This window comes from Phalacrocorax aristotelis, chromosome 18 (assembly GCF_949628215.1).
Source record: "Phalacrocorax aristotelis chromosome 18, bGulAri2.1, whole genome shotgun sequence".
Classification (NCBI taxonomy): Eukaryota; Metazoa; Chordata; class Aves; order Suliformes; family Phalacrocoracidae; genus Phalacrocorax; species Phalacrocorax aristotelis.
In genome coordinates, this window is record NC_134293.1 from 23,041 (window position 1) to 49,185 (window position 26,145).

At 40.7% G+C, this 26,145-nt stretch overlaps 1 protein-coding gene across 8 annotated transcripts; it reads right to left on the reverse strand.

Annotated features, from left to right (window-relative positions):
- Nucleotides 1-164: 164 nt before the first annotated feature.
- LOC142066080 (merlin-like) lies at nucleotides 165-26,074 on the reverse strand. Of its 8 annotated transcripts, none has more exons than XM_075113068.1 (21): nucleotides 26,012-26,068; nucleotides 24,688-24,787; nucleotides 23,249-23,311; nucleotides 21,335-21,571; nucleotides 19,726-19,843; nucleotides 17,826-17,951; nucleotides 17,341-17,463; nucleotides 13,648-13,731; nucleotides 12,767-12,835; nucleotides 12,466-12,548; nucleotides 11,144-11,219; nucleotides 10,654-10,791; nucleotides 8,827-8,901; nucleotides 7,956-8,069; nucleotides 7,405-7,527; nucleotides 6,575-6,792; nucleotides 5,021-5,123; nucleotides 4,160-4,287; nucleotides 3,409-3,559; nucleotides 2,048-2,257; nucleotides 165-1,036 (listed from the first exon to the last, which is right to left on the reverse strand). In XM_075113068.1, exons 4-21 carry the CDS (start codon nucleotides 21,340-21,342, stop codon nucleotides 1,001-1,003), a joined length of 1,983 nt encoding a protein of 660 aa, XP_074969169.1. In that variant the 5' UTR covers nucleotides 21,343-21,571; nucleotides 23,249-23,311; nucleotides 24,688-24,787; nucleotides 26,012-26,068; the 3' UTR covers nucleotides 165-1,000. The 8 variants fall into 8 exon arrangements, with proteins under 8 accessions (XP_074969169.1, XP_074969170.1, XP_074969168.1 ...); XM_075113069.1 differs by having other exon boundaries at nucleotides 23,249-23,359; XM_075113067.1 differs by lacking the exon at nucleotides 26,012-26,068 and having other exon boundaries at nucleotides 24,688-25,368.
- Between the last annotated feature and the right edge of the window lie 71 nt (nucleotides 26,075-26,145).

A 26,145-nucleotide genomic window follows, 5' to 3' on the forward strand; every position in this document is an offset into this window, starting at 1 on the left:
TTTAAAATCTTAGCTCTTGGAAGATTTTAACAACATTAACATTCATTTTTACATTACATGCTCAACTGTGCTACTACTTTAGCTACAGCTGCATATTGTCTGCTTCCCCGGAAGCTCTCAGAGACTGAAGATTTATGGTGAAACAGACACTCAAAACCAGGAAATGCAAGTAGGTTTTACTAATTAGGCAGACATTTTGCTGCATGCACCTCTCCATCAGAAACAATAGCAGACACCAATAGCATCTTTTATCTTTGTCTAACTTGGAAACTTACACAGAACTGGGAAACAAGTTTATATATGCAAAAGCAACAGAAAGTGCTTGTTCTAGTCAGAAAATAAAGAGAACAGAAGCTTTGCATTCCCAACATCAGATTTCCCCAGGAATGAGAAGTATTTGAAGATGTCCACTTCTACATCTAGAATTAAAAGCTGGGATTTCTCGCAGAGATGCAAATCAATTAAGTGAACGAAGAAATGTTTGGGAAAGAAAAGGAAAATATTTGGCAGGCAAACACTAAAATGTTGATCAGCTCTGTGGGAGTCATGTCCCATGGACTGAACCAAAAACATAGCTAGTCTATTGTGTAGGTAAACACCAAGCTCACAATTTTTTTCTCATCCCAAACATCTCCTGGACACTTGCTGCCTAGCATCCTTTCTACAAAAGTAGAGTACTATACTGATAAGCCAGAGTGTAAAAACACCCTGGGGGAAGAAGATTTAGTGAAGTATAAAGTGTTTCTTCAAAAGTGCATAAGTAGTAAACAATACTCCTCTGGTCACCCAAAGTCACTAGCCATTTTACACTGGCAGTTTAAGTGCTCCCAGCTTATGTTGTCTGCTTCGAAGCTGAATGGCACCATTCTAGCTATAGTACCATGCCTCTTATGCCAAAGCCTGTCAGCAGAGTACGCAAGTGTCCTCCTATGGGTGCATTCTGCAGCAGCCGAAAAGCTGGCCACCAGATTCTACCAGTCTGGTAAGGAAGTGAGAGGCTTCAAATGTAGATCACATCCGAGTCATGCTGCTGAACCTACAAGCAAATCAAATAGGAAAAATCAGTTTCACCTTGAACTCCTACTTAAAGCAAAGTAATTCCCTTTAGTCCAGTTCTTCCTTTATCTCTGACTCTGCAGCCTTTTGCAAGATGCTCTGCAATAGCTTTTTCTTCCTTCTTAAAACAAGCATATATGCCTCACCCCTGCTAGTTTCTTCTGTTACTTGCATTAGAAAGAGCTGATTTCTCACCTGTTGCTACACTCAGTTGTGCTCCTTCTAGCTCTAAGCACATAACCATGCAGATTCAGGTCTTGAATGTTATGTACTGGATCCTTTAACAGATGCTAAAAATCCTCAGTTTTGCTCATATAAAACAGCATAAACGCATCAAGCTTTCTTTATTCCCAAGACCTTGCACAATTAGCATTGCCTAGAGAAAGCTGATTTCCTTCCCACTGTTGAAGACCACATGCCTTTACAGTTCTTCTGGAATGCATACTAGATTCTCCATTCTAGTGAAATTTAAAACCAGGTTGTTTTTTTTCATAAGACACAGCTCATTAGCTCCTCAGGACTCTTTGACAGGGAACACACTGGTAGAGAATGGAACTGTTCAAAGTATAGGCGTTTATTGGTATCTTACTCCCTGCCCCTTCAAAACCAGAAGACAGGCACGGCGTGCTTTAAGCTCTCTATACGTGGCAGCACATTCTCATTTCCAAGCATAGCTGATACAAATAAAATTTGACACAGATCCTTCCACTGCATACAGGCATCTGTTTCATTTACCAAGGCTTACAGCTGCTTTTCATTCCAGACTAAACCATGAGTGAGAACAAAATAGGTGGCCTCAAAGTATAAACAGTCCCAAATGATGCACCAATGCTGGGTCTCCAAACTCATGCAACAAGCACAAACTGACTCATCATTTGAGAGGCTGTGACAGAGCTGGACAAAAACAGGTCCATAAAGCCAGCCATTCTTTACCTCTCTGAACTCTAAACATTTAGACAACATTTGGGAATTTACTTACAAATTTTATTACCTTTATAATCTGTTTTCTTGTTCCTGTGCCCACACTGTTCGCAACCAAGGAATCTGCTTGAAAACATGACTTTTCCACTGGCACTGTGTGTTGAATTTTGTTGGTACAAGGCCAGCTGCTTGTAGTATTTAATGAGTAAGCAGGGAAAGGTCTTTGAAGATTTATAGACAATGAATCTCCAGTTTCGAAGGTTGTAATTCTCGATGGGGTCTTTAAAAGAAAACAACACATGGAAATTTAATGCCCTCTCTATATCAACACTCATTAAGCCAAAAAGAACATCAGGTGCATAGTCAGAAAATAAAGGCCACCTTTCCCCATAATTTTTCCAAGCCTCCCTTATGTCTCTAAAACCACTGACTCATAGCCATTTTTGCTATACGTAGAAGAAACTGGAAAGACAATCATAGAATGTCCTGAGCTGGACTCGATCCTTGTGGGTCTCTTCCAACTCCTGTCCCTGCAATGGACAACCCCAAATTCACACCATGTCTCTGAGGGCCTTGTCCAAGTGCTTCTTGAATATTGCTAGGCTTGGTGCTGTGATGCCTTCCTGGGGATCCTATTCCAGTAGTCCCCCACCCTCTGGGGGAAGAACCTTTTCCTAATGCCCAGCCTAACCCTCCCCTGGCACATCTCCCTGCCATTCCCTCAGGTCCTGTCGTTGGTCACCAGAGAGAAGATATGAGCGCCTGCCCCTCCTCCTCCCCTTGTGAGGAAGCTGCAGGCTGTGATGAGGTTTGCCCTCAGCCTCCTCTTCTCTAGGATGAACAAAGAAAGTGACTTTAGCTGCTCCTCATACAGTTTTCTCCTCTAAACCCTTCACCAACTTTGTGGCCCTTCTCTGGACACTCTCTAGCAGCTTTAACAAAGCCAGCTCTATTCTTGCACTGGTTCAGGAAGAGGCTGGAGTGTTTATATAAATAACCAGAAACTTACAAAAAAATTCTGGTTTAGTTCCTCACTGCCTTAAAAAAAATACACCAACACTTTTATGACTTTTAGCAACCACAAAGCACATGAATGAGAACATGATGTAAACTATGAGGAACCACATTTAAATGTGTTAAGTTACAACAATTAGTTTGCTCCAAGACCTTAAACCCTTAATGTGATTTCATAATCTGTAAAATAAGGTGATCATTTTTTGCTAATGGTAGTGGTATCCTGCCCAGGAAAGACTTCTTAGATTTTGTTTTGACACAAGTTTTCCTTGCCTGTGTTCACATTTTTAGTATTTTACTCTCAAGGGTACTAAAGCATGTGCCTTGAACTGAAATACAGCAACTACCTTTGGCACACCCAAACTATTCTGTTTTATGGTTCATGAGGAAAAAGTGGCAGGTATTTAAGGTACATACATTTCCTAAGGAGCGATCCAAGGATCCTAGTACTTCATTCCAATGAGAGTAAAGCCCAGACTGTTTTTCTTCTAGTTTCAAAGCATGAATTTCAGACTTCAATTCTTTCAGTCGATCTTCAAATCTTCTGCTCTTTTCTAAGTAGTCTAGCCTGTAGTCCATACATGGCAGACAAAAAGCTTATTGGCACGACATAGCTCAAGAACATGTGTGTGTGGAAGGAAGAGATAGGAAGTTTTGTTTCATTTTGGTTTTTTGATAGGCAAAAAAGTCTGGCACATGTCAGCCTGACTCCCCTGGCCCAGTGAGAAAGGGGTTCACTTCCACCATTTGGCATTCACACACTTAACTTTTTACCAAGCATTTTCTTCCAGACCAAGAGAGGAAAAGCCTCTCGCTGTATCAGATCAGAGCAATACCACACTTCAACAGTAGAGGGAAGCTTCTGTCCTCTTAACATGCTGTTACTCCGGCAGAGTACTTTGCCCCTGACATAATGCTCTCCAAGACAGATGGGTTCTGGACTTGTCATAGCTTGATGCCACCAGAACACACTTCCTCTCTGTAAATAGCTAGTCTTACACAGACATAATCCACACCAGCTCAGCAAAAGGCCTCCAGCCATATGTACAAATAGGAGGCTATCCTGAGTTGTTAAAAGGATGAACTGTGGTTCCCAGAGATTATTTTTCCTTTCTGTATTTTTCCGTATTAACATTCTAATTTATTTACACCATAAGAATACTGATACCTCTCTCTCTCTATCTCAAAGGACAGTCTCTTGAGGTCAATGTCCTTCAAATCCAGCTTTATGGATCCTTTGTCAAAGTTGGCATCTCTGGTGTCAGCTGGCAAGTATTGTGGGTAATTGACCATGTGCTGAAAGAGGCAACACAGGTACTGTCAATAAGATCTGATTGTTTTATTTTGGGTTTATCTCCCCAGCTTCTGCAAGAATGCCATGCTGAGTCGTTTTGTAAGTTACCCATGGATTCTGAGACACACAGAAGCTCCTGCAGCCCTTCCCCTCTACCTGAGTGGCCCCAGATGAACTGCTGAAGTCCACAACCCACAGATCCAAGGGCAGAGTAGTATCCTCCCTGCAGCATTCCCATCTATTTCAGCAGCATATGGAAATCCATTTTCAGTGAGAGTGGAACAGAATAGGGAATTGGGCATACAGTCTTAGCGCTGCCTTCTTGCTGGAGACAGTTTAATCTGCTTTGCCTGAAGACACTCATGGGCAATTCACATGCCAGGACAACACAGCTGGCTCAGTACAACCACCTCCACAAAGTATTGCCTGACTGAGATGGCACAGAGTCAGTATTAGACATGAATGCAGGCAAGACAATATCTGCTCGCTAAGTGCCAAGAGCAGTCCTGTTTTTTGCTTTTGTCTTGCCTTTCTTATCATCTTGACTCACTGCTCTGAACAAATATAACTTCCATCCTAGCTGCATCATGTTTAAGCACCAGTTGGTCCTATAGGCGTTTGTCCCCCCACTGGGTGCAGACGTGCCACTACTCAGCTTGATGGGGGCTATAAAAATGCAATCAACATCTGACTATCTCTGAAGATGAAGTGGTGCCTGGTAAAGCAGAAACTTACAGGATAATTAAGCCTGGTTATGTCTAAGAGTTTCTGCTTCACTTTCCGTTCAGCCTCCCTGGCTTCATGCAGATCTTGTTTCAGATGCTCTGTTTCCTTGGCTCTGTAAGACAAATACCCTGATATGAATGGTTGATGATTTCCAATATAGAGCAACACATGGATTTCAGAGCTATGCACCTCACTAGCTTCAAGAGAACAAGATCCATTACTGTGAGCAATTCCTTTACCCAAAGACACTTGTGGTAGGATGGTCACATGGAGAAATAACTGGACACAGCATGACATACGCTTTCAAAGACAAACTGGCTGAATTAGCATGTTTTTCCTATCCTTCATTTCCATTGGCTCAGGTATGACCTGCTGATACAGATTCTCCAGGCTGTCAGAGATCCTCCCTGAGGTGGGCAGAGGGACAACATAGCTGGTCTTTATTTTGGCAAGCTTTTTGGCAGTATCCTAAAACAAGCAGTAGGCCCTTAATAGCAAGGTTAAATATCCTCTGTCAACTCTAGTCTGCTCTGCATCTTCAGGCAGCGCAGTGTTATGGAACATGCAAACACTGACAGAGTGGTTTATATCCCACATGAGTTTACCTGGTTTACACTTCTCAAAGATCTGAAAGGGATACAAGAGACCATCACTTGGTACTAATGAATGAAAACAGCCTCATAACTCACAGGGTGTACAGATTGGTAAAGTTAGGTAGCCAGTGCCCTTTTGATAATGCTAAATAGAAAATACTTCTGCATTCTGGATCTTTAATATTAAACATATCTAAAGCCTTGCATCTAATCCTTTTGTCATGGTTTTAGCTGGGATAGAATTAATTTTTCTTCACTGTACCTGGTATAGTGCTGTGTTTTGGATTTAGTATAAAAATAATGTTGCTAACACACTGATGTTTTAGTTGTTGCTAAGTAGTGCTTATACTAGACAAGGACTTTTCCAGCTTCCCATGCTCTGCTGGGTGCACAAGAAACTGGGAGGGGAGGGGCACAGCCAAGAGAGCTGATCCAAACTGGCCAAAGGGATAGTCTATATCATATGATGTCATGGCCAGTATATTAACTGGGGGGAGCTGGCTGGGGCACACAGCAATCATAGCTCAGGGACCGGCAGTGTCAGTCAGCGGGTGGTAAGCAGCTCCATTGCTTGTGGGTTTTTCCTTTTTATTATATTATCACTATCATCATCATAATCATGATTATTATCATTACCATTATTACTTTTTTTTTTTAGTTATTAAACTGTTTTTATCTCAGCTTAAGAGTTTTCTTGCTTTTGCTTTTCCGATTGTCTCCCCCATCCCACAGGGGTGGAGTGAGTGAGGAAGCGGCTGCGCGGTGTTTAGTTGCTGACTGGGGCTAAACCACAACACCTCTGTAAACCTCTTGACCTGCATCACAACCACTGGTACCAGGTGGAACAAACAACACACTGTAGTGTTGCTTTGGGAACAACCCCTCCATCATGGGGCTTAGCTCTGAGAAAAGCAGCACTCTCTCCACTCAGGCATTCCAGTACAGACCACACCACACAATCAAATCTAACCTCCGGTCAGACTCCTTCACCAGCTTCACTGCTATCAGTTCTGCCTCCCGCATCTTTTGCTCCATCAGGCGTTTCTCCTCCTTGGTTTTCAGAGCTGTGATCTCCAGCCTCTGTCGCTCTTGCTCAGCTTCTGCAGCATTCTGGGCCAGCAATTTTGCCTCTTCCTCTGCAATCTGAGCTTTCTCAGCCAGCAACTCTGCTGCTTCCTGGGATCGGAGCTAAGAGAATACAATTTTTACTAGTTACCCTGTCTAGCATCTACAAAATCACCCCTGCAGATAGACAGGAAAAGAGCATCTTTCCCCAAAAGATCAAGTGATAAAAATACTATCCCTTAAAATAAGATGTATAGTAAACATAAGTGTAGGGTCTGATGTTCCTCCTCTGCTCCAGAATTGCCTAACTTCCTGCCTGCCTTTCATCTCTACAAAGCAAGGCGACACATTTGCTTAGAGTTGGACAAAGATATCAACCAAAAATTGAAGTTGGTCCCTTCAGTGGCCAGTATACAATGCCCCCTTCTCCCAGTTTCAGCTCCAAGGTTTTTTTTCCTTTCTTCCCTCTTTGCCTGAAGAAAGCACTGAGAACCAAATACAGAGAGCAAATGGCTCACAACAAATCGAGGTTCTGGCAGATCAGAGTTTTCTCAGGTATTCCAGCATGTCTTCTCCACAGTGGTCAGAAGCTCTCTAGCCTTGTCTGAGCCATAATTCCTGGTGTCTCACAGGAGCCGTAAGGAGGGGAAAAAAAAGAAAGAACCCAACCCACCACTCTTCCAAACCAAAAAAGCCCATCAAACACAAGAATATTAAGACTAACGTACTACTCACCAGGGCCTCATTGGCCTGCCTGGCTTCATCTTCCAGCTGGAAAAGACGTCTTTCCAGCTCTTCTTTGGCTCGCTCAGCTTCTTCTCGGAGCTGCTTCTCCCTGGCCAGCCTTTGATTCTCCATCTGGAAAAAGAGTGAGCAATACCACATTTGTGGGTTTGCAGCAGAACCTCATCTGGGCCTGAGGTAGCACAGCAAATGAATCTAATGAAGAACAGTCTGCTCTCTAGCTGGTGGACTGATATTCACCAGAGATGCAATGCTGAAGCTGCTTGCACTTTACAGCACAGAACTCCTCTAACAGGCAATACTGGTTATTTCAGATTACTGGGAGAGCACTTTGATAGATCTGTTATGTACCCCAAACCTTTGTAGTCACCTATCCAGCTTCACAAACATCAGTTACATCCTCAGATGCTGCATACACACTAGAGGTGTTCCCGCATTCAATCCTGCTGCAGTTTCTCACCTCCCACACACACGCATGGACAGCAAGGGCACCAGCTGGAGCAATAATCAGTGTTTTCAACAGAGGTGCAGAAACAATCTACCTTTTTTCTAGCTTTTTCTTCCCTGGCTTGTGCTTTCATTTGCTGGATCTCTATTGAGTCCACTTTTCTTCTCCTCATAAATAGGTCATGGTTTCCAATGCACAACTGCAAAATCTGGATAGGAAAAGCAAGGCAAATGCTATTTTGATGTACTTGTGCCCCAGCCAGAGGGACAAAGAGCCCCACATTGGCCCCACAGGACAGCAGCTGACAACTCTGACTTCAGCACAAGTGCTGGCAGGTGCTTCCCTTCCAAGAGAATCAGCACCCAGGGCAGGATCATACCCAGGTATGTAACAGTTTAGAAAAGTTCATAATAGGATGAGGGTTTCCACTGTCCTTCACCCCCCTCTGGTTCCATTTTCCTGAACAAGAAACAGCAGTAGATCCAGACCAGGAGTACAAAAGATGTAGCTGTGGTAATGGTAATCTGTGATGGCCCCCCCACAAGCTCATTGCAAAGTGACCCAGCCCCTGTGGTTGTATTAGGAAGCAGTGATGATACAGTTAACCAGCTGATTAGGTCCTTTCCTTGTTGCTTCTCCCAGAAAAGGAGAGGCAGTAGCTGATTAAGAACCCACAGCAGCTGGATAGGCAGATGCTGCAGTGGCTTTGCACCTTTCCATACACTACATACTCCCCTTCCAGCATCTGGATTTCCCTTTGTGATTTGGGCCTGCTTTCATGTCTCCCTTTCCCAGAGCAGACAAACATATACACCCTAACTTCCCAGATAGAACAATCCTCAGGAAAACACATGCAGAAACTCAGTGGTCCCCGGCCTCTCCCCAGGTTTTACAAACAATATTTCTCACTCAGATATTGATCAGTATTACAGGCTTAATTTAAAGAAGGAAAGCAGGACACTTACTAATTTGTTCACTTTGAGTTGAGAGGAAAAGAACTTGAAGACTTCTGCTTTTTTGTCAAGAGGTTTAATAGTTAACTATACGGGCAAAAGAAAAAAAAGGCAATGTGAGAAGGAGAAAAAACCAAAGCTGAAACTATTAATACTACTGAAGACTTTAGCCCATCTCCACTTCTCTCCAGCAAAGCAGTGACTTATGCCACAAATGTGGGGAGAGTGATACAAAAATGTTTTGCTCAAAAGAATCAGGACCAGGGCTGCTCATCAGAACACAGGTTCCTCATCTGCTCCCATAGCAGGCTGCTAGAAGATAAAGCCTCCCACAGACCCACCACAGTGCCAGCCTGCATGGTGGTTTTCATAGTAATACCACCTGTGCATTGCAGACTATACTAAGAACACTGGAACAAGTACTGGTTATCAGGAAAACAGAATACATTACTAATCCCCAGAAGTAGTCATATTCTTAATGTCAGGGAGATGTCAAACACCTCTCTGAATACCAATCATTGCATGTGCAAACAAAATGTATCAAGGGCCTGAAGGACTTGGTTCTTCTGACCACCAGAAGACAGTCCTGGAGCTCTTGCTTTCTTATGTTTTCAGTCCTGTCTCGCACACTGTTTCCAAAGGACAGGAAAGGCTTTCATGCTGCCAGGTCAGTACACAGTTTCACTTCATATGTTGTGCTCAGTTTGGCTGTATAACAAAATGCAGCTCCATTCTTTAAGATAGTGTTTTCTTTGACTCATGGGTTAGCTAGCACTCTATTCCTATAATTCATTTGCAACACAATGTATCATTTCAGGCCATCTGAGGCACCAAGATTGTCATGTCCTACAGCTCATTTCACCCCATAGGTAACAACTGGTTGAATGTGCTGTTTTGTGAGAAGCAGGGCTGTCAATGTGTCACTGAATATAGTGGAGCTTTAATAAAGGGCTGCATAATTTCCTAACAGTAGAGAGTTAAAGTAGTTTATTCACAGACCAGAGGGGAAGTTGTATGTAATGTAAGGACCAAAAGCTTTTTGGAGGCAGAACTCTTGTAGGCTGCCCTGCCTTTACCCCAAACAGCAAATCTCATCCTCACTGTTTTTCAAAAGGCCCACAGAAAATAGAACAGGCTGTGCTGTCCTTTAGCTGACAAATTCCAGGTATTCCCATACCAATGTAGTTTTTCTGGTTTTGTTTATCCTATTATAGCCTTCCATGTAGCCACATGATTTGTAACAAGACTAAATTTCACCCACTCCCCACTGTACTTTCTAACAAGTAAAAGATCGGCTCTGAAATCACAGTAAAATTGCATTGCTAGGGTTGTGCTGACAACTGAAATAATGCACTGATGAACTGGCAGAATTCAGGCAGAAAAACATGTACAACTCCCTGCATGTATCCTCTTGCCAGTGTGCTTCAAGCCTCCTCTACAAGGACAGCTTCTGCATATGAAAACAGCATTAAGTCTATACAGATCATCTAATTCCTGCTGAGATAACTGAAGAAGCTAGTCACAGTGGCATTCATAATATCTATCTTTTTCAGAGATCAACACACTTGTTTTGCAAAGGACAAGCAGCAGGGAAGGAACCAGAACAGTGGGCTCCACAAGTTTGGAGAGCTCAGAGCAGCCTCTGGCTCCTAGGGGAACCAAGGTTATGCAGCACATCTGAAAAGCAGGTCTGTTATTTTTAGTTTAGTAACAAAGCTCCCTAGGATTTTCCCCTTCTCCCCCAAATTATTTAAACAGAGACAGCTTTCAGCCTGTTCCAAGAATCCCAGTCCACACCCATGCCCATATAAAAAGAATAATATATCAAAGCCATCATACCTCTTTCTCACTATAGGAAATGTTTCTGATAGCACTCCACTCAAATGACTTATTTGGAGAGAATCTGTTGTTAATGCTGTAGATATGAATACCTTTGGCATCAACTCCAAGTAGGAGATCTGTATGATTTTTATTTTGCTAAAAAACAATAGATATCAGTAAAAGCCATTTATGGTGACATTAAACAGCCACAGAAAGAACCGCACTTATTCTAATACATTGGTATTTATCTGTGTTTTTAGGAAATTGATATTTCCACAAAATATTATGAATGTTGTCCCTGCTTGCTAATAAACCTAGTCCTCTAGGTTGACTGTAGCAGCTCAAACTTTTAGATTTTTTCTCCTTCTTCCTATTACATACCCAGAGCTACTCAAGAGCTTTGCCAGACTGTAAAACATTAATCGTAACTGGTTTATTCACCTACTCATTTTAAAAGGCCAGTACAATCATCTATAGCACTTGAAAATTGCTAAAATAAAGCACTTACAGCAATTGGAAAATAATTGACACCATACATTTCCAAGTCTTGGGCAATTTTCAGGTAGTTCATCTCAGCTTCATCCCTAGAGAATAAGACCATGATTATATTTGGAGATGCCTTTCAATCCTTTCTGTCCTAGCTGACTCTACATTTCCCACTTAGAAAAGAACAGGCAATCTTGTTCTTTGTACTTTCTTTAATTTTGCTGTCTTACTCTCAAGACTAGAAAAAGGACAATAAAAATAGCATCTCTGCAGAATAAAGACAGTAAAGTTGTACCTATTTGAATCATATATAGTGCAATTTTATTAAAATTCAAGTCCAGTGTTATCCTTGTATTAGTTTTGCTACTCTACCATTATTACATCTTGGAGACCTACCCTACCATTGTTTTCCATGACATAAGGGTATTTCCTTCAGGAAACAGTTCATGGAGAAAGGAGTCCTGAACAAATTCTAAACAGAGCTTTGGGGGAGGCCAAAGAAGGGTGAAAATCTCTCCACCCACCATTCTTCTCCCTTCAAAGTGAGGCATCAATAAGTCTTGAGGAAAATATTCAGTAAAAATAGTGCTAAGACGCATCCAGAACAGCCAAAGATAAATTGAACTGAAATATTAGGAAAGGGTCACTCTGGGTGCCAACAGCTCCTACTTCTTGTTTAATTTAATTTCTAGGCATGCTGAATTTGTTAGGAGTAGCCGGATGTCCACATGGACTAGCACAAAAACTCAGTCCTGAAACTGTGATTCCATGTCTTCACTGTTTTTATTCCTTGCTAAGTAGGCTGACACCCTTTTGTGCCATGATTTTCACAAGGTATAAAATATATCAGATTTCTTCATTTATTCTAGGGGGAGGCTGGCATGATATGGCTCCAGAAAGGCAGTTGCTGCATAGTGCAGGGACACCAGCAACTTCAGGTAGCTAACAGCCTTAAATGAAAAGACTAATCTCTCAGGGCTAACTGCAAATTCAACAGAGCTCAAACTTTCTGCAGGAACTTTTTTCTGCTGGCATACATGGACTCTGATGAGACGAGACTCTTATTTTAGATATGTTAGGTCATGAAACTCTGCAAGAGCCCTCCACTTCTCTGTTCACTTCAAAGCAAGCCTAGTTTACAAGCACTTGGAGCCCTACACAAGACACATTTTACCACAGATGAGTGGGTGTTTTTAACCTTAATTATGAAAGAACCTACTAACATCACAGCTTGGAAACTAGTATTTCTTTGCTCACTCTACAAAAGCCAAATTTCACTGAAGACAGCAAATAACCAGTTACCAAAATGTATGGGATTTCCAAAGAATGAAATTATTTCAATACCTGGCGATACCCCTGTGCTCAGCATACCAAGCAGTAATCTTTTCTTCCCACATCTCTGCTGTTAGCTGATACTGCCTAAGGACCTACAGAGGGAGGAAGGAGTTTGGTTTCCTTTGAAAATACAAATACATGTGCTGCCTCTCCCAAGCAACATGAATACAGCAATGCAGTTCACAGCTTGGTCATTTTGCCAAGCTCAGGGCAAACACAAACAGTTTCTGATGCTCTGATTAGTCCCACAGCAATATCTTCTGAAAAAAATAGATTCAAAGATTTGGTTTTATACAGAATAAAGACTTACCCTTTTGGGTAACAATTCATCATGGGCTAGAAAGCCTGGCTCATGAAAATTAGGGTCATAGTCACCATACTGTCACAAGAAAACAAAAGATACTTCAGTTTGTTAGATGCAGAATGCTGAAGAACTTGTTGCTTGCATAGTGTGACGCGATCACTTGAGACAGATTTTGTTAAGGTTCTCCTGTATACAGGGTAACACACAATAAACAGGCTCCCCTCATTTGAGCTGTCCATGGAAGTTACTTCCAGCCTTTGTGCTATGCATGTGGCTCCACTACAGCCACTAAGGTGGCCTATAACCTTAGACTTCAGTCCTAGCCTGCAGCTCTTGGTAACTGCAGATATGAAGGAATCTCCCATGACTTCATAGCCTTCTCTGAACTACAGGCTACATTCCAGAGTGTAAGCTCCCCTATTCCTATAGCCTACTGCATATAAGCTGGGCTGCTGCAGAGGGCCAGCCCTGCTAAGAATTTGTGTTCGCCTCCTGCCATTGTGTAAGTTTGGCTCTTGGTGGCATGAAGTGAACCATATTCTGAGGGATACTAAAAAACATCCTTCCATTGTGAGCTCTGGTATCAGCACCTGCTGTATTCATGGACTTTTTTTAAAAAAATAGGAAATAATTCTAGCTGGGAGAAAAATTACATTAGAATGTTAGGTCCAAAGAAATCCCCCAAGTTGTGAAAGCATAGTATATAACATCAAAATTGTTTTAGTGGCATCTAATGCTTATTTTTCTAGCTGTACCTGTACCTCTCAGAATGATCTACTGCTTTAATAGCAAATTTTAACACTGCTGTGTTTTACATACCACCATGTACACGTGTTGGTTAAAGAAAGAAAAAAAATCAATTAAAAAGAGCACCTCTATGCACAAACCTTGGCCTGAACAGCATAAGAAGCCAGTAAAACTGTTGCTTCTGGAGAACAATAGATTTCTTCATCCAGTATTTGTTTCTTAACCTAAAATCAAGAGAAAAAGGGAGCAAGTTAAAGAAGCTCAAAGGCAGGACTTATGTCAGGCGTGAAATGAAACTAGACATGCCCAGACTATGAGTTAATAACAGCAACAATAAAATGGCATTCAGAAACACAGGAAGCCATTACTTAATATTACTTTTAATGAAAAAACCCAACTTTTGAAAGTTAAGGTGTCTTAATTCTAAGTTTATAGAAATGCCAGTCAGCTATCTCACAAATTTATATACGGATTTCTGGTAGAGAATATGTTGTAAAATATGAATTTTATTGTCTGCACTTCATTCCTTTTAACAAGTTGTCTTTTTCTTCCTGCTTTGGAAAAGTTAGCCCTACATGTAAAAAATCAAATTTTAAGTTGGAAGAGACCTCTAGAGGTCATCTAGTCAAAGCAGGTCAAACAAGACCAGATTGCTCAGGGCTGTCCAGCTGACTAATATTGCCAGGGACAGAGACATACTGAAAACCATACTATTATGGTTTATACTATCATAGGGAAGCTGACCAATAGAACACTTAATTTATTCAATTAAGGTGGTCTAAACACAACAAAAACATAGGGGCTTAAAAATAAAAGGCCAGTATAAATGGTAAGAGTCTTTTAACATTCTTTTCATTTTAATAATCTACGGTGCTATCAAGATCAGAGGTGCAATAGTTCATAAGTTGGTACTTGATTTTACATCACTTTGGTCATTTTTACTAAATGACCTAAAGAGGGAAGGGGTAATTAATCATAAATCCTTCTCTCAGGTGTAATGTATTTACCCTACTAAGATGCACAATACAGGAAAATTTTACATAATGCACAGTCTTAAACATTTCCAAACAGAAAAATTACTTGAGATAGCACTGAGCTATCTTTACAAATACACTTTGGCACTGTAAGTACTGTGAACTGAAACAAACCATCAAGAAAGTTTTTCTTTTAATTTTAGTCTCTGGTGAGCACAATATATGAACCTTAGTTATAGTACAGGGAAAATTATTTCTAAGCTGTTAAAATGGAAAGAATGAAAAGACTGAAGAGACTTTTCTTCCAAGTTGGAAAGCGCCAGCTTTCATACTCCATGGTGCAAATCATACATTTCAGAGTTTAGAACAACTTAAGCCAAGTCTCCCATAAGCATCTGGGTTTTTTTTCTGATCAGTTCTTATAATGACATTTTGTTTTAGTTCTTTATGTAAGAGGAAAATACCTAATCTTTAAACAGACAGCATTTAGCTTTAGTCATTAACATTTATTCACACATTTTGCAAAAAGCTGTTATGCCACATTAATTTGTAAAGGCCTGGGTAGTCATTAGAGCTGAAATCTGTAGGCATCCAGATGTATAGACATGTTTTTCCTATTAGCATCCAGGTGTGATCTTAAGTTCTTATAGTCAGGAAACTTGGCAAGTTCAAATTTGTTTCAGTCTTGTTTTTCTACTTTGGAATGAAAAGAATTTGCTAATTGCATATCTGCTAGTCAAAGCAGGTTCAAGGAGGGAAAAAAGTGAAAAAATCAGAATTAAGATAGGAAAAGAGTTCTGCCCCTCTCATTCCTTTCCAAAATTAGCTTAAGAAACAAATTGCCAAGTGGTTAAGGGTTCTGGATGAAGTTCTAGTTAGTACATTAACACAGAACAGCAGCATTTTCCCATTACTTCATTAACACATCCTCCTCAGGGAACAAGTGTATTTACTGTGTTTATTTACAGATGCAGACTGCATTTATTCTGTATACCCAACCTACTTGCACAGACACATACTGCTGAAAGCTACCTGAATAAAGCAACACACCAGAAGGCTGTAACTTGCAGAGGACTCCACAGCAACTCAGGAGAGAAGACAGATGTCACAGACATTGGAACAAACAGCTGACCAACAAGTGACCACCCAAAACTCAATGTTTGTATACCTATAGCTGCAGCTATAGCCTCTTGCTGCAGCTATGGAGCCACAGCAGGGCTTTTCCTTGTTGTTGCACCTTTATTTTGATAATCAAGTGTTGTACTCCAAGTATTTGCTCCTTCATCTAATTTTTAATGGAGCTAAGAGAACCCTAACAATTTCTGGGACAAAAGAAAACCAAGTGGCAAATAAGAAAGCTGCCTCTGCAAAGCTATTAGAATCAATGCATGTGTGGGGTTAACTTTATCACTTTTACTCACTTCCATCTCATGGAAATTTGTGAAGTAAGAACCACCAGAGTGTACAGACCAAGGTCTGTTCACACAGCTAATGACTGCTCTTGATAACAGCACTGCTGTCCTGCAGCTCCTCAGCAGCTGCCCCTACGGCAGAGCTGAAATGGGTTCTGTTATCTGTAATGTAGATTTGGCAGGGCTGGAGATTTATTCTGCTAGCATGAGTAGCAGGCACCCAGTTCACTGGGATGGGGAAGACAACTCAAACTGGCTGATTAGACTCGCAGAAGTCGGTGTGTGCAAGTCTGGACGTTGCAGAAGAATACCAATACCAAGGGAACAGCACTTCTCATGCAGGGCCTATCCGACAATACGATGATGCCTCCAGACTTTGTCTTTAAAAGGATCACACATTGTGGTGAATCTTCTGTTTGAGTCATAGCTGCGTATGCTGCTCCACTCCTTTTGCAACTTGCTGGGTGAACCAACCTATATTTCAGAATGGCTATCAAATTCTACTTTTTTTCCCCCTACGATCCAAAATGAAAATTTAAGGACGGGTTAGAGAGTTCTTGTTTCCTACTCATTGTGCCTTCTACAGTCACACAACAAGATCTCCCAGTAACCATCTGGTCTATTTTTAGGAATTCACAAGTTTTAGTTTCAGGGATTGGCTGTAGACAGATCTTGTTCCATCTGCACCTGATACAGGTGAAAAAGCTTATTGTCCCCAACTGTTTATCACCATTCTCTCCCTCTTCTCTACCTTCACAACTACCATGATAATTGCTTGTGTAGTCACTCCTACACACAGTGCATGCATTTAATAACAGGCTTCCTCTAATTCTGCTCATTTTGAAAGAACTAGGTTAGGGAATAGCTACACAAGAGGTTACACCAGCAGGTCTAAGACAATGATGACAAGGAGCTGTTGAGACTTCCTCCATCCAACTTACCTGCAGCCAGAGCAGACCAGATGACCCAGTTGTCAAAATAATTTCTGAAGCTGATAAAAGTGATGGCTTCACTTTATACTTCTCAGCACTGACCAGTTAGGGCAAAAGCCTCACAGTTCTTCAAGCAGGACTTTTTTTAACACATCCTATCAAAGCAAAACATGTCTGGAATATCCAGATCTGGAATTATCACGCAAACTGCTAGGTATAAAAGTCATTTTACCTGAAACTACAGGTCTTAGCAATTTAACTCCCATTCCTGGCACAAACAGTAACAGAAACCATCAAGAAAAAACCTGCAGTAGGCAAACAACATTCAGCTTACCAGTACACAAAACCACAGCAGTCAGGAGAGATGTTTGTATTTCATAAAAATGAGATCTTTAGAGACACATATACAGCTGAAGCAAGCAGAATCATTCTGAGACTAGAAGCTGCCAACAAGATCAAAGACAATACAAAAGGACTGGGACAGAAGGAATTCATAGTTAAAAAGTGTTCCTGACCTGAAGGAAGAATAAATGCTGGGTAATTTCCTGTAGTAGTTCCTCTTCTACCTTCTCTGGGTAGAATTTAGCCAGAAAATGAAAGCTAATGGGATCATCTTTGGGGATTTCTTGATCTAAAACCTGTTTAAAGATAAAATCAGCAACAAAAATAGTATATAAGTGTCTCAAAATATTCCAGAGGAAAATCAGAAAGCAGACGATAACCAATTTAAAGCAGCCTTTCCATATTTTAGAAGGAAGGGCAATGCTAAGCTTTAATCTAATAGCAATCAGTGCATATAGTGCTGATTGGTGTGAGATACTTCAGGCCAAATGTAATAGAAGCAATCAGACCAAATAACACAACAAACTTCAGTCTTAAAAAAAAGTAATACCACCAGAAGTATGAGTTGTCATGTAACACATTCCTTTATCTCCTGTGCTAAAAAAAGTAAATCTTTGTAAAAGTAGAAGTTTGCCATGCTGTTTTTTGTTTCCTATACCTTTTTCTCCATCTTTAACCAGGTGCACATTCCTTTTATTGTGTACTGCAAGCCAAAAAACCAAGTCTCCCTTAAACCAAGCGCTCGACACACCAGATCAAACAAGTCCTTTCCCTTCCACTTCATCTAAAAGAAAAAGAAAAAGGAAAACAGGTATGTCTTGAATGACTCTGCTACATTTTAGCCAAGCAAACCAGGCTACCATTTGCCTTTCTCCTACAAACTCCTATTTCACCTTCAGCTTTTCAATGAAATATGCCTACTGCTGTCGAAAGCAAAGGTGCAATAGTTAAAATGCTCTACCTCCTCTTCCTCTGCTCCTGAGGAACATTCACAGAGCAGCTGTATAGATTTAACCACAGCATCATGCATTTAACCGTCCTTTATGAGCACAGGGAATGGGGATTGTACTACCAATTTCCTAGGACACAGCAAAGCTTTATTAATATTTGTAAAAATCTTATTAAATAGTTTATACAAATTGAAGAGACTGGGAGAAGGCCAAGGGGAATCAGAAGAGTGTCAGGGCACAGTGCAGAAGTGCCAATCAAATCAAAACCATCTTTCATATGCCTCAGCTATTTCAGTAGCGCCAAGCCTTTGTGCTACTCCAATTTAAATGAGCAGGAGCCTGTCTTCTAGAGTAATTTACTAGCCTGGCTTCATAGAGAACAAACTTTGATTAAAGGTCCTGAAATTCACACACATGACATCCCATTTCTTCACTGAAACATCTGTTTCTTCTGTTTGGCTATGTGTTAAAAGATTATTTTGTCTAATTGCATGGGTCAGCCACTAAAAACTTAATGGCAACCAAAAGAATTTTTGGGTAATATCTGAATGGAACACAGGAAATCACCCCAGCAAGACAGCAGTAGTTGGGGAGAACTGAGAGCTTGCAGAGGAAGAAATACATCAAGCTGGATTTGATAACAAGGACTCTGATCTCTAAATCAAATTTTTCAAATCCTTTATTTTCACAACTCTACCTGCAAGTATTCCAAATCAGTATGTTACAGAAGTACACTGCTTGTGACTAATTTATTCTGTCTCTGAAGGACCTAGTAAATGAAATTTACTTAATGCCCCACAAGACAGCCAAGTCTCTCATTAGAGCTCCCAGTTCCATCGGACCTCAGTTTTCTAACTCTTCTCAAAATAACTATGTCTTTAATTCCTAATCATCCAGCAAAAGCAAAGAATCAGGCACAGTTCTGTCTCCTCAACAGTGCAGCCCAATTTATTTAGCAATTGATCACTCGCTATATTTGTTTTCTTCCATGTTTTTCTGCAGTCATGATTTCTCTATTTAATTTACTAGATAGCCATAACTAATAGAAGAAAAGCTAGCTTGTTCATTTGATCATTTTTCTCTTCTGCCCAGATATGTAAACCAGCCATTGTAGCTAAAGAAATAAATTGGAGTTTACAAATGGCAAATCACATTTTAAGAGAACGTCACAGATTAACTGAGCACGGAAGTACCTTTTTATGAATTATTTTATAAGCAACATCTTAGGAACAGCTCTGGCCAGACTTCTTTATCCAAGCCAGCAGTATCTTAAGGAGCCCTGTCACTTAAAAACAATGTTGTGGAGAAATAGGTATACTTACAAACAAGCGGTGCATCATGTGCTGCAACACTTATGAAGAAAGCAGGCCTACTGTGAAATTAGCAGTGTCACAGCCAAATGGATTTCATGGAAACAGCTTTAAATTCTGAATAGTCAGAGTTGCATAACAGAAGAATGCATCTGAGTGTAAGTAATCCATTGTTTACAAAAATAATACATCGGTTTTAAAACCATCCATGAACTGATAATCTGAACTTTTCAAATTTATGTCTTGCTAATTCAGAGATCAGTCTCCATCTTTCCAGCATTCTGCTGAAGACTCTTACCTCACAGCTGAACTCCATTTCAGCATCCACTGTTATAACTTTTACTTTAAAAGTCTTTGGTTGTTTCTTCTTCAGGCCTCGGATGGACATAATTTTTAGTTTATGAAGATAGCCACACCTGAAATCAAACATGTGTTACATTTAGGGCTGGAAATGCAGTAACATTTTCTTGGCTAGTTCCAAAGTAGGATGAGTCCAAACTTGCAGAATAAAGTCACCTTTAAATATGCATTTTTGTGTCCAAGACTATAAAATAGGATGTTGAAACAAAACATTTAGTTTGCTCCTTAAAAACCAGTTGCTCCAAAATGTCATTCCTGTCTTTTCTCTCAGACTTCGGCAAACTCTGGGTTCCTAAAGTACTAGAAAGAACTTCATTCAGACCTTACATTGCAAAATCCAGGGGGCCTGCCTCTCACTACAGCCAAGGAAATCTAGGGAACCTCCAATCCAGCCATTGTGTTCCATACAAGCACCCGCGTCTGTACAATTCAGCAGTCTCTTGCAACAAAACTGCAATGGATGAATGTTTACAGTTTCATAAAAGTAACACCTGGCTTTTGAATAATGCCAACAGACACAGGATATTCCTCATCCCTTTTACATACCAAGCAAAATTCCCTTTCTCAGTAAAGGTCTCTGCAGTATGTACCAACACTAAATATATCAGTGAAGGCTCCGCTTGTAACACCCAGTAGAGCGCTACATCATGCAGCAACACCTTATATCACATCCAACTCAATTCTTTTCCATCAATTATGGCTCCTTGAGCAACTAACCTATTGAGTTTATTTAATTACATCTTAACTCACTGCAATGATGCAAATGCCAAGAATATATGCAGTGAAACGAAGCTGAATTTACCCTGTTCTCTTGAGCATACTAACTCACAATGATGAAAGTTATTTAGAAGAGAAATTTTACCAGTGGTGTTCCTGTGAAGTGAAATGAATTTATTTTTGCAGAAGCCTACAGAAAATTCCTTCACAAATCTGCTATTCTAAATGAGATTGATGGCATGTCATCAAGAAAATTGATTAGACATGCTATTTCCACAGCCACGAGGGTTTTGTGGATACCATTCAAACCAAATGTTGAAAGTTGGTGTTAAATGGTAGTGTGAATCTGCACTATACAGCTCTCATGTTTATTTCTGAGCACAGGAAATCAGCCTGTAAAGTTTCATCTTGTTTTTACTGTAGATAATTAATAGCTCAAACTTGCACAACCTAGTTAGTACCTGTGAACTACATAGGTCAAGAAAAGACTGAGGCATTCTCGGTTTCCTACAATATAAGACTATCACAGTGTGACAGACTTCCAATCTTTCCTTAAGGAATTCCAAAATAAAGTTCTAGCTTAAACTGAAAAGTTCCATTTGTCTGTAACCTTGCAGGATTTTATAAAGTCTTATCCCTTTATCTTATCCCCTTCTTTGCTTCTGCTGAGCTCTAAATTGGCTTGCAAATATACTGATTATTTTCCACTTACTCTGCATGTGGCCCTCATCCAAAAATTTCAAGTAGCTAAACAGGAGGTAAAATGTATATGGAATTTTTTCTTTTTAAATTGCAGGGAAGCTGAGGCAGAGAACGGATGAGTTAGTTACCAAATCATATGGACATCAGCGGCAGAGTTGAGAACAAGCACTTGAGAACTCAGAGCAGGGAAGAAAAGCTCAGGAGGAAATTCATCTTTCCGACACCATTGAGACTAGTTGAGGAGTCCTCTCCCTCCAGTTGGGTCTGCTGAAGCCTTGTTCGGTTTGGGACAATACACTTCAGGAAAGGTAATGGGCTAACTGAAGAGAATCCAAAGGTGAGATCCAAGAGCTAGAAAATAATCTCTGGTAAAATGAAAGTACTGGTTAGTACAAAGAAGGGACAAGTGTAGTTAGACATTTTAATGTCTGCTCTTCATGACCGTGATGATTAGAACAAGGAATAGGCTTAAACTGCAGACAGGTTGCACACTGAGAAAGAGTCACTAACAATAAGAATATTATGATGCTGGAAAAATGTAGGATAGAATTTCTATCTTTCTGAACTTTTATCCAAAAACAGGGTGAGTGTATCTGCTCTTGCCTCAAGACTGGAGGGAACTATATGCCCTCAAAGCACTCTTCCCAAGCTGGTCATTCTGCCACCAGTCCTGGGAGAGGCCAGCTCACACTGCTGAGAATCAGTGCAAGCCAGGGTGCTTCAGGGACAGGCACCTCCAGAGCCCAAATCCCATCACCCCCAGGGTACCCCCTTGTCCTCAGGGGATATTTTTTTTAGAGGACTGAAAAAACAGATCATGCCACAGAATGCATTTCCTCTATAATTTAGGCAACACCTCAGTGCACACTACTAAGCAGAGCTCAAGTCCCATCTGTTTAACACAGAGATGTGTTTTCAATTAAGGGGAAAGGAATATTTAAAAAACCAAAAAATGACCATAGTAGTATGGTCTACTGTGACCACATTAATATTGACATGGAGAACATCATGTGAGGGCACCCAAAACAGCAGTAATTATTCCAGTAATTTTTTTATCTCTAATCTGCAAGCTGCAACACAACTAACAGCAAAATTATATTTTAACCTGTTACATACCAAAAGTCCTTCATGTCCAGCTTTCTTCAAAGCCAGAGATTTACTGTAAACAACTGTACCATTGGATACAGCAGTTAAAGCACGAGAACCACAAATTACTGTACAATACTGGAAACAACCCCTTCTTCTATTAGTTCTAGAAGAAACACCAATGGCTGAAGACAAAGGAGAAAGCTTCAAAATCCATTTTTAATATGTAATTTGAAATGGCCAATTGAATTAAAGAGTTACTTGGAGTTAAAGAGAACTTGGAGTTAGGGCCAGTACAGAACATTCTCAAAGAGTTTCATATGGAAAACGCTGAACAGATAAAACTGAACAACTGCAGAATAATGTACTAATTTTCTCAAAATATGACAAAAACACCAGAGCCCTTCATTTTGACTTTGAATTTTTCTTTTTTCTTGTATAACCTGGTTGAAATAACAATATAATTTGTTCAACATTTCCAATAGCATCTTTTTCCTTTCCAGAATTTTTATTCCATGGAAAAGTACATTCTGACTCACTGTGAAAAGACATTTTTGAATATCAAATTTTCCCAAGAAATGTAAACTTCATTTTAGTCAATAGCACTGGTAAAGGAATAGAAAAGGTTTCACAATGAATATCTGAAATCAATGTCAGATACTGACAACATAAGCAAAGGCACTTAACAGTCAAGTTTTTAGAAAAATAACTTTTTCAAATAAGAGAAATATTGCTAAATAAGACAATTGGGGTTTGCAATCTTTTGTTTAAATGCAAAAGCAATCCATTCTCTAGATCCCTGCTAATAACAACATATAACTGTGCATCATGTGCAATGTGTTTCTATACAGAGTTTTTGTCACTGAGCTCCAGTGATTTATTTCTGCAGTTGCCACAGGGATCTAAGCTCAAAACCCAGAAGCAGCAAAACAGATCAGAGCATGTCATAACCTTACCAAATAACACCACATTAATCCAAACCAGGGCGGAGTGATAAAAGATCCCTGTCCAGCCAGAATCTGGAAACAGATAGTTCAGAAGTTGTGAATGTCCAGTTTCTCCTGCACCTTATGAAAACCAACAGAAAGATGACAAAAACTTTGCTTGATGAGGGGAGCAGAAATGCAGTGATGAGGAATATGATTTGCAGGAACTAAATGGTCCTGACTCTGCCTTTTAGCATGTTCACGTCCAAGATGAAAGAACAGACATCCACCAGCTCTGACTGGATTACAGTCTTCTCCCTTCTTGACAATGAGAAGCTAGTGCCTGAGCAAAAAGTGGGGGTGCAAGGGAAACTGGGACCAGCAGGCAATAGCAAGAAGAACTGGCAAGGCGACTCTTGCAAGGACTGATGCTTATCTATATCACAGCACTAGATGGGCAGTCCTGTTACACCACTGCTCTGCACACTTCATCGAAATGGGAAATAACCCACCCACCAGATACCACTTAAAGTATTAACTGAAAAGTACAAAGAAAAAAAGAAATCAGTATTCCCCCCCCCCCCGCAAAGTTCAGTAAATCCACCAGAATTCAGTACGAGACAGACAGAGAAATACCTCAACAAACAAGCTGTAATTAACCTTCCCAAGAGTAGGAGTACAGTTTACTTTCAGTTTAGCATTTCCAAGGTGAATGGATGGTTTGCAGGGCCAAGATTTCCCTTCACATGGCACTTGCTCTCAGTGACAACTGTGCATGAGCTATTTACCGTCCAATCACACTTCGATCAGACACACTCAAGTAAAAAAGCATCTGTTTTCACACACACAAAAGGCCAGCAGCGCTTTTTAAGGTGAGACCTCCTTAGTCACAGTTGCAGACAGGCTAGGAATTAATGGCAGTTGTAAGACCCCTCTCTTATACCTCCAAAAGCAGTTTGCCCTTAAGGATCAGCATGCACACACATAGGAGCAGGAACTGTATCATCTGCTAGCGAAGTCCTTATATGAGCTGGAAATATAAAACCCTTGGGAGTGCAGCATAGTTTAAAGAAACAAGGTTTTGGAAGTACTTTAAAAGCCACCAACAGAAGATGCTTGAAGCATCAACTGTAAAAGTATATTAACATAGACACTAATACAATTTGAAAGTCTCCTGTCATTGCTGAAATATTTACTGCAACTCTTAATTACAAATGCACCTGACTCATTATGTTTCTCCCAGTTCCTTAATTTCTATACTTAAGCTCAGAAATTAATGCAAGCAATTTGAATGCAGACAATACAGGAAAGCATTGTGGGCTTTTTACAGTAGTTGAGTCACGCTTCTGCCTGTGCTCCCTGCCCAAGAATTCACAGTTTTAAAATGGGTCAGCAAAATATAAAGCTTTTTCTTACCTCTCAATATAAAAAGAAGTTATTTAAAATCACCAGTTGGAATCAAGACTTACCTCAGAGATCATTTTCTGAATGAAGAAAAAAATTTCTTTTTAATCCAAAATTCCATATTTTTCAGCAGACATCAATATCCAGCCCTCACAAGTTCTGCCACTGAAAATAAAATCCAAGACCAACTTTTCTACTTGATCCCCTTTCCTTTGTTTCCTATGAACTGCAGCATGTTAGCGCCCTCTGAAAAATCAAAGAATTGCTTTCCCAGGTGATACGGAAGGCTCTTAACCATTTCCTGCCTATGCCAGCAAGACTCCTCCCAACTTCTCTCCACTGTAATTCAAGCGGTAAGGTACTAAAATAAGAGAAGCCCATGAATCTTGACTTTGATATCTGTAAGAGCTGATAATGAACTTCCAAATAACTCCCTCAATAGTATTTGATCAAACTATTTCGACAGCATCTCCAGCCATATGAAGACTAGCCTGCTCTCACCATACCCAGCCACCTTAAAAAGGGAAGCTGCACAATGTTGTCCTGTTAACTAGATACAATTCCCTACCTGCCCTCTTTCTGTGATGAGGGATGATGGGACAATAATGCCTAGAGAGAACAAGCCTGAAAAGCACGCAGCAGCCAGAACACTTGCTAGTAGAAAAAGATAAATGAACACATTTAAATAAAAAAAGGGATGGTCTCAGCCTGAACTCACAGGAACAGAGACCACAGCTTCACGAGCTGTCAGGAGCACACTACCTCAAAAGCAATGGCAAAGTCAAGAGTGTTTTTGCTACTATTCAGTTTTTAAGTTTGGTTGGTTTTTTCCAACCCTCCATTTTAGATACAGATTTACAGAAACTAAATTTCTACCAGCGTACAGATAAGCAAGGACAACAGGCCAGCTCTCACTTGATACACATTACACTTATTCCAGATTTACTGGAAAAACCTTCAAGATTTGGATTACATAACAGTAGGTGGAGAGGCACAGTACTACTTCCCGTGGAAACAGAGCTCAGTGCCATGCAGCAACAGAAAGAGCCCGCACTGAGAGCCAGTCTCCTCCCTTAAAATTCAGAGTATAAAATGGCACCTCAGCTCTCACGCCTCTGCCTCCTCACCTCCTTCAGCACAAAACACTGCTGCTGAACATGGCATACAGATCAGTCATTTATATCAAAAACCAGGCTGGACTCAGCTGCATAAGCCCACAGGGGCCAGAGACAGGACAGGTGTCCCCACAAGCAGCAGCTCCCTAAGGGAACAGGGTCCAGCTCCACACCCACTCCCCAGTCCCCCATGGCTGCAGGCCCAGACAAGGTCCTCTGCCCCCCTCAGCCTGAAAGAGAGGAAACCCCATTTCCATAGGATTTAGTCGCTTACTGAGCGCTGAAACAGCCCCAGCAACGCACAAACACAGCAGTGGAAAAAAAAAAAAAACCTCCCAAAACGAGTGGCCGCCTGCGCCTTTAAATCCTCTCAGGAGGCTCCACCCTTCCCCGCCGCTGGCTCCGCCC

Bases quoted from the DNA above. Each gene is read 5' to 3' on its own strand.
- LOC142066080 (XM_075113068.1), bottom strand. The intron at 12,836-13,647 runs GTTTGTGCATAG...TTCTTGTGACAG, and splicing joins CTTATGCTGTTCAGGCCAAG to TATGGTGACTATGACCCTAA. The intron at 7,528-7,955 runs GTAGATTGTTTC...CTCTTTTTCCAG, and splicing joins AAGAAAAAGCTAGAAAAAAG to ATGGAGAATCAAAGGCTGGC.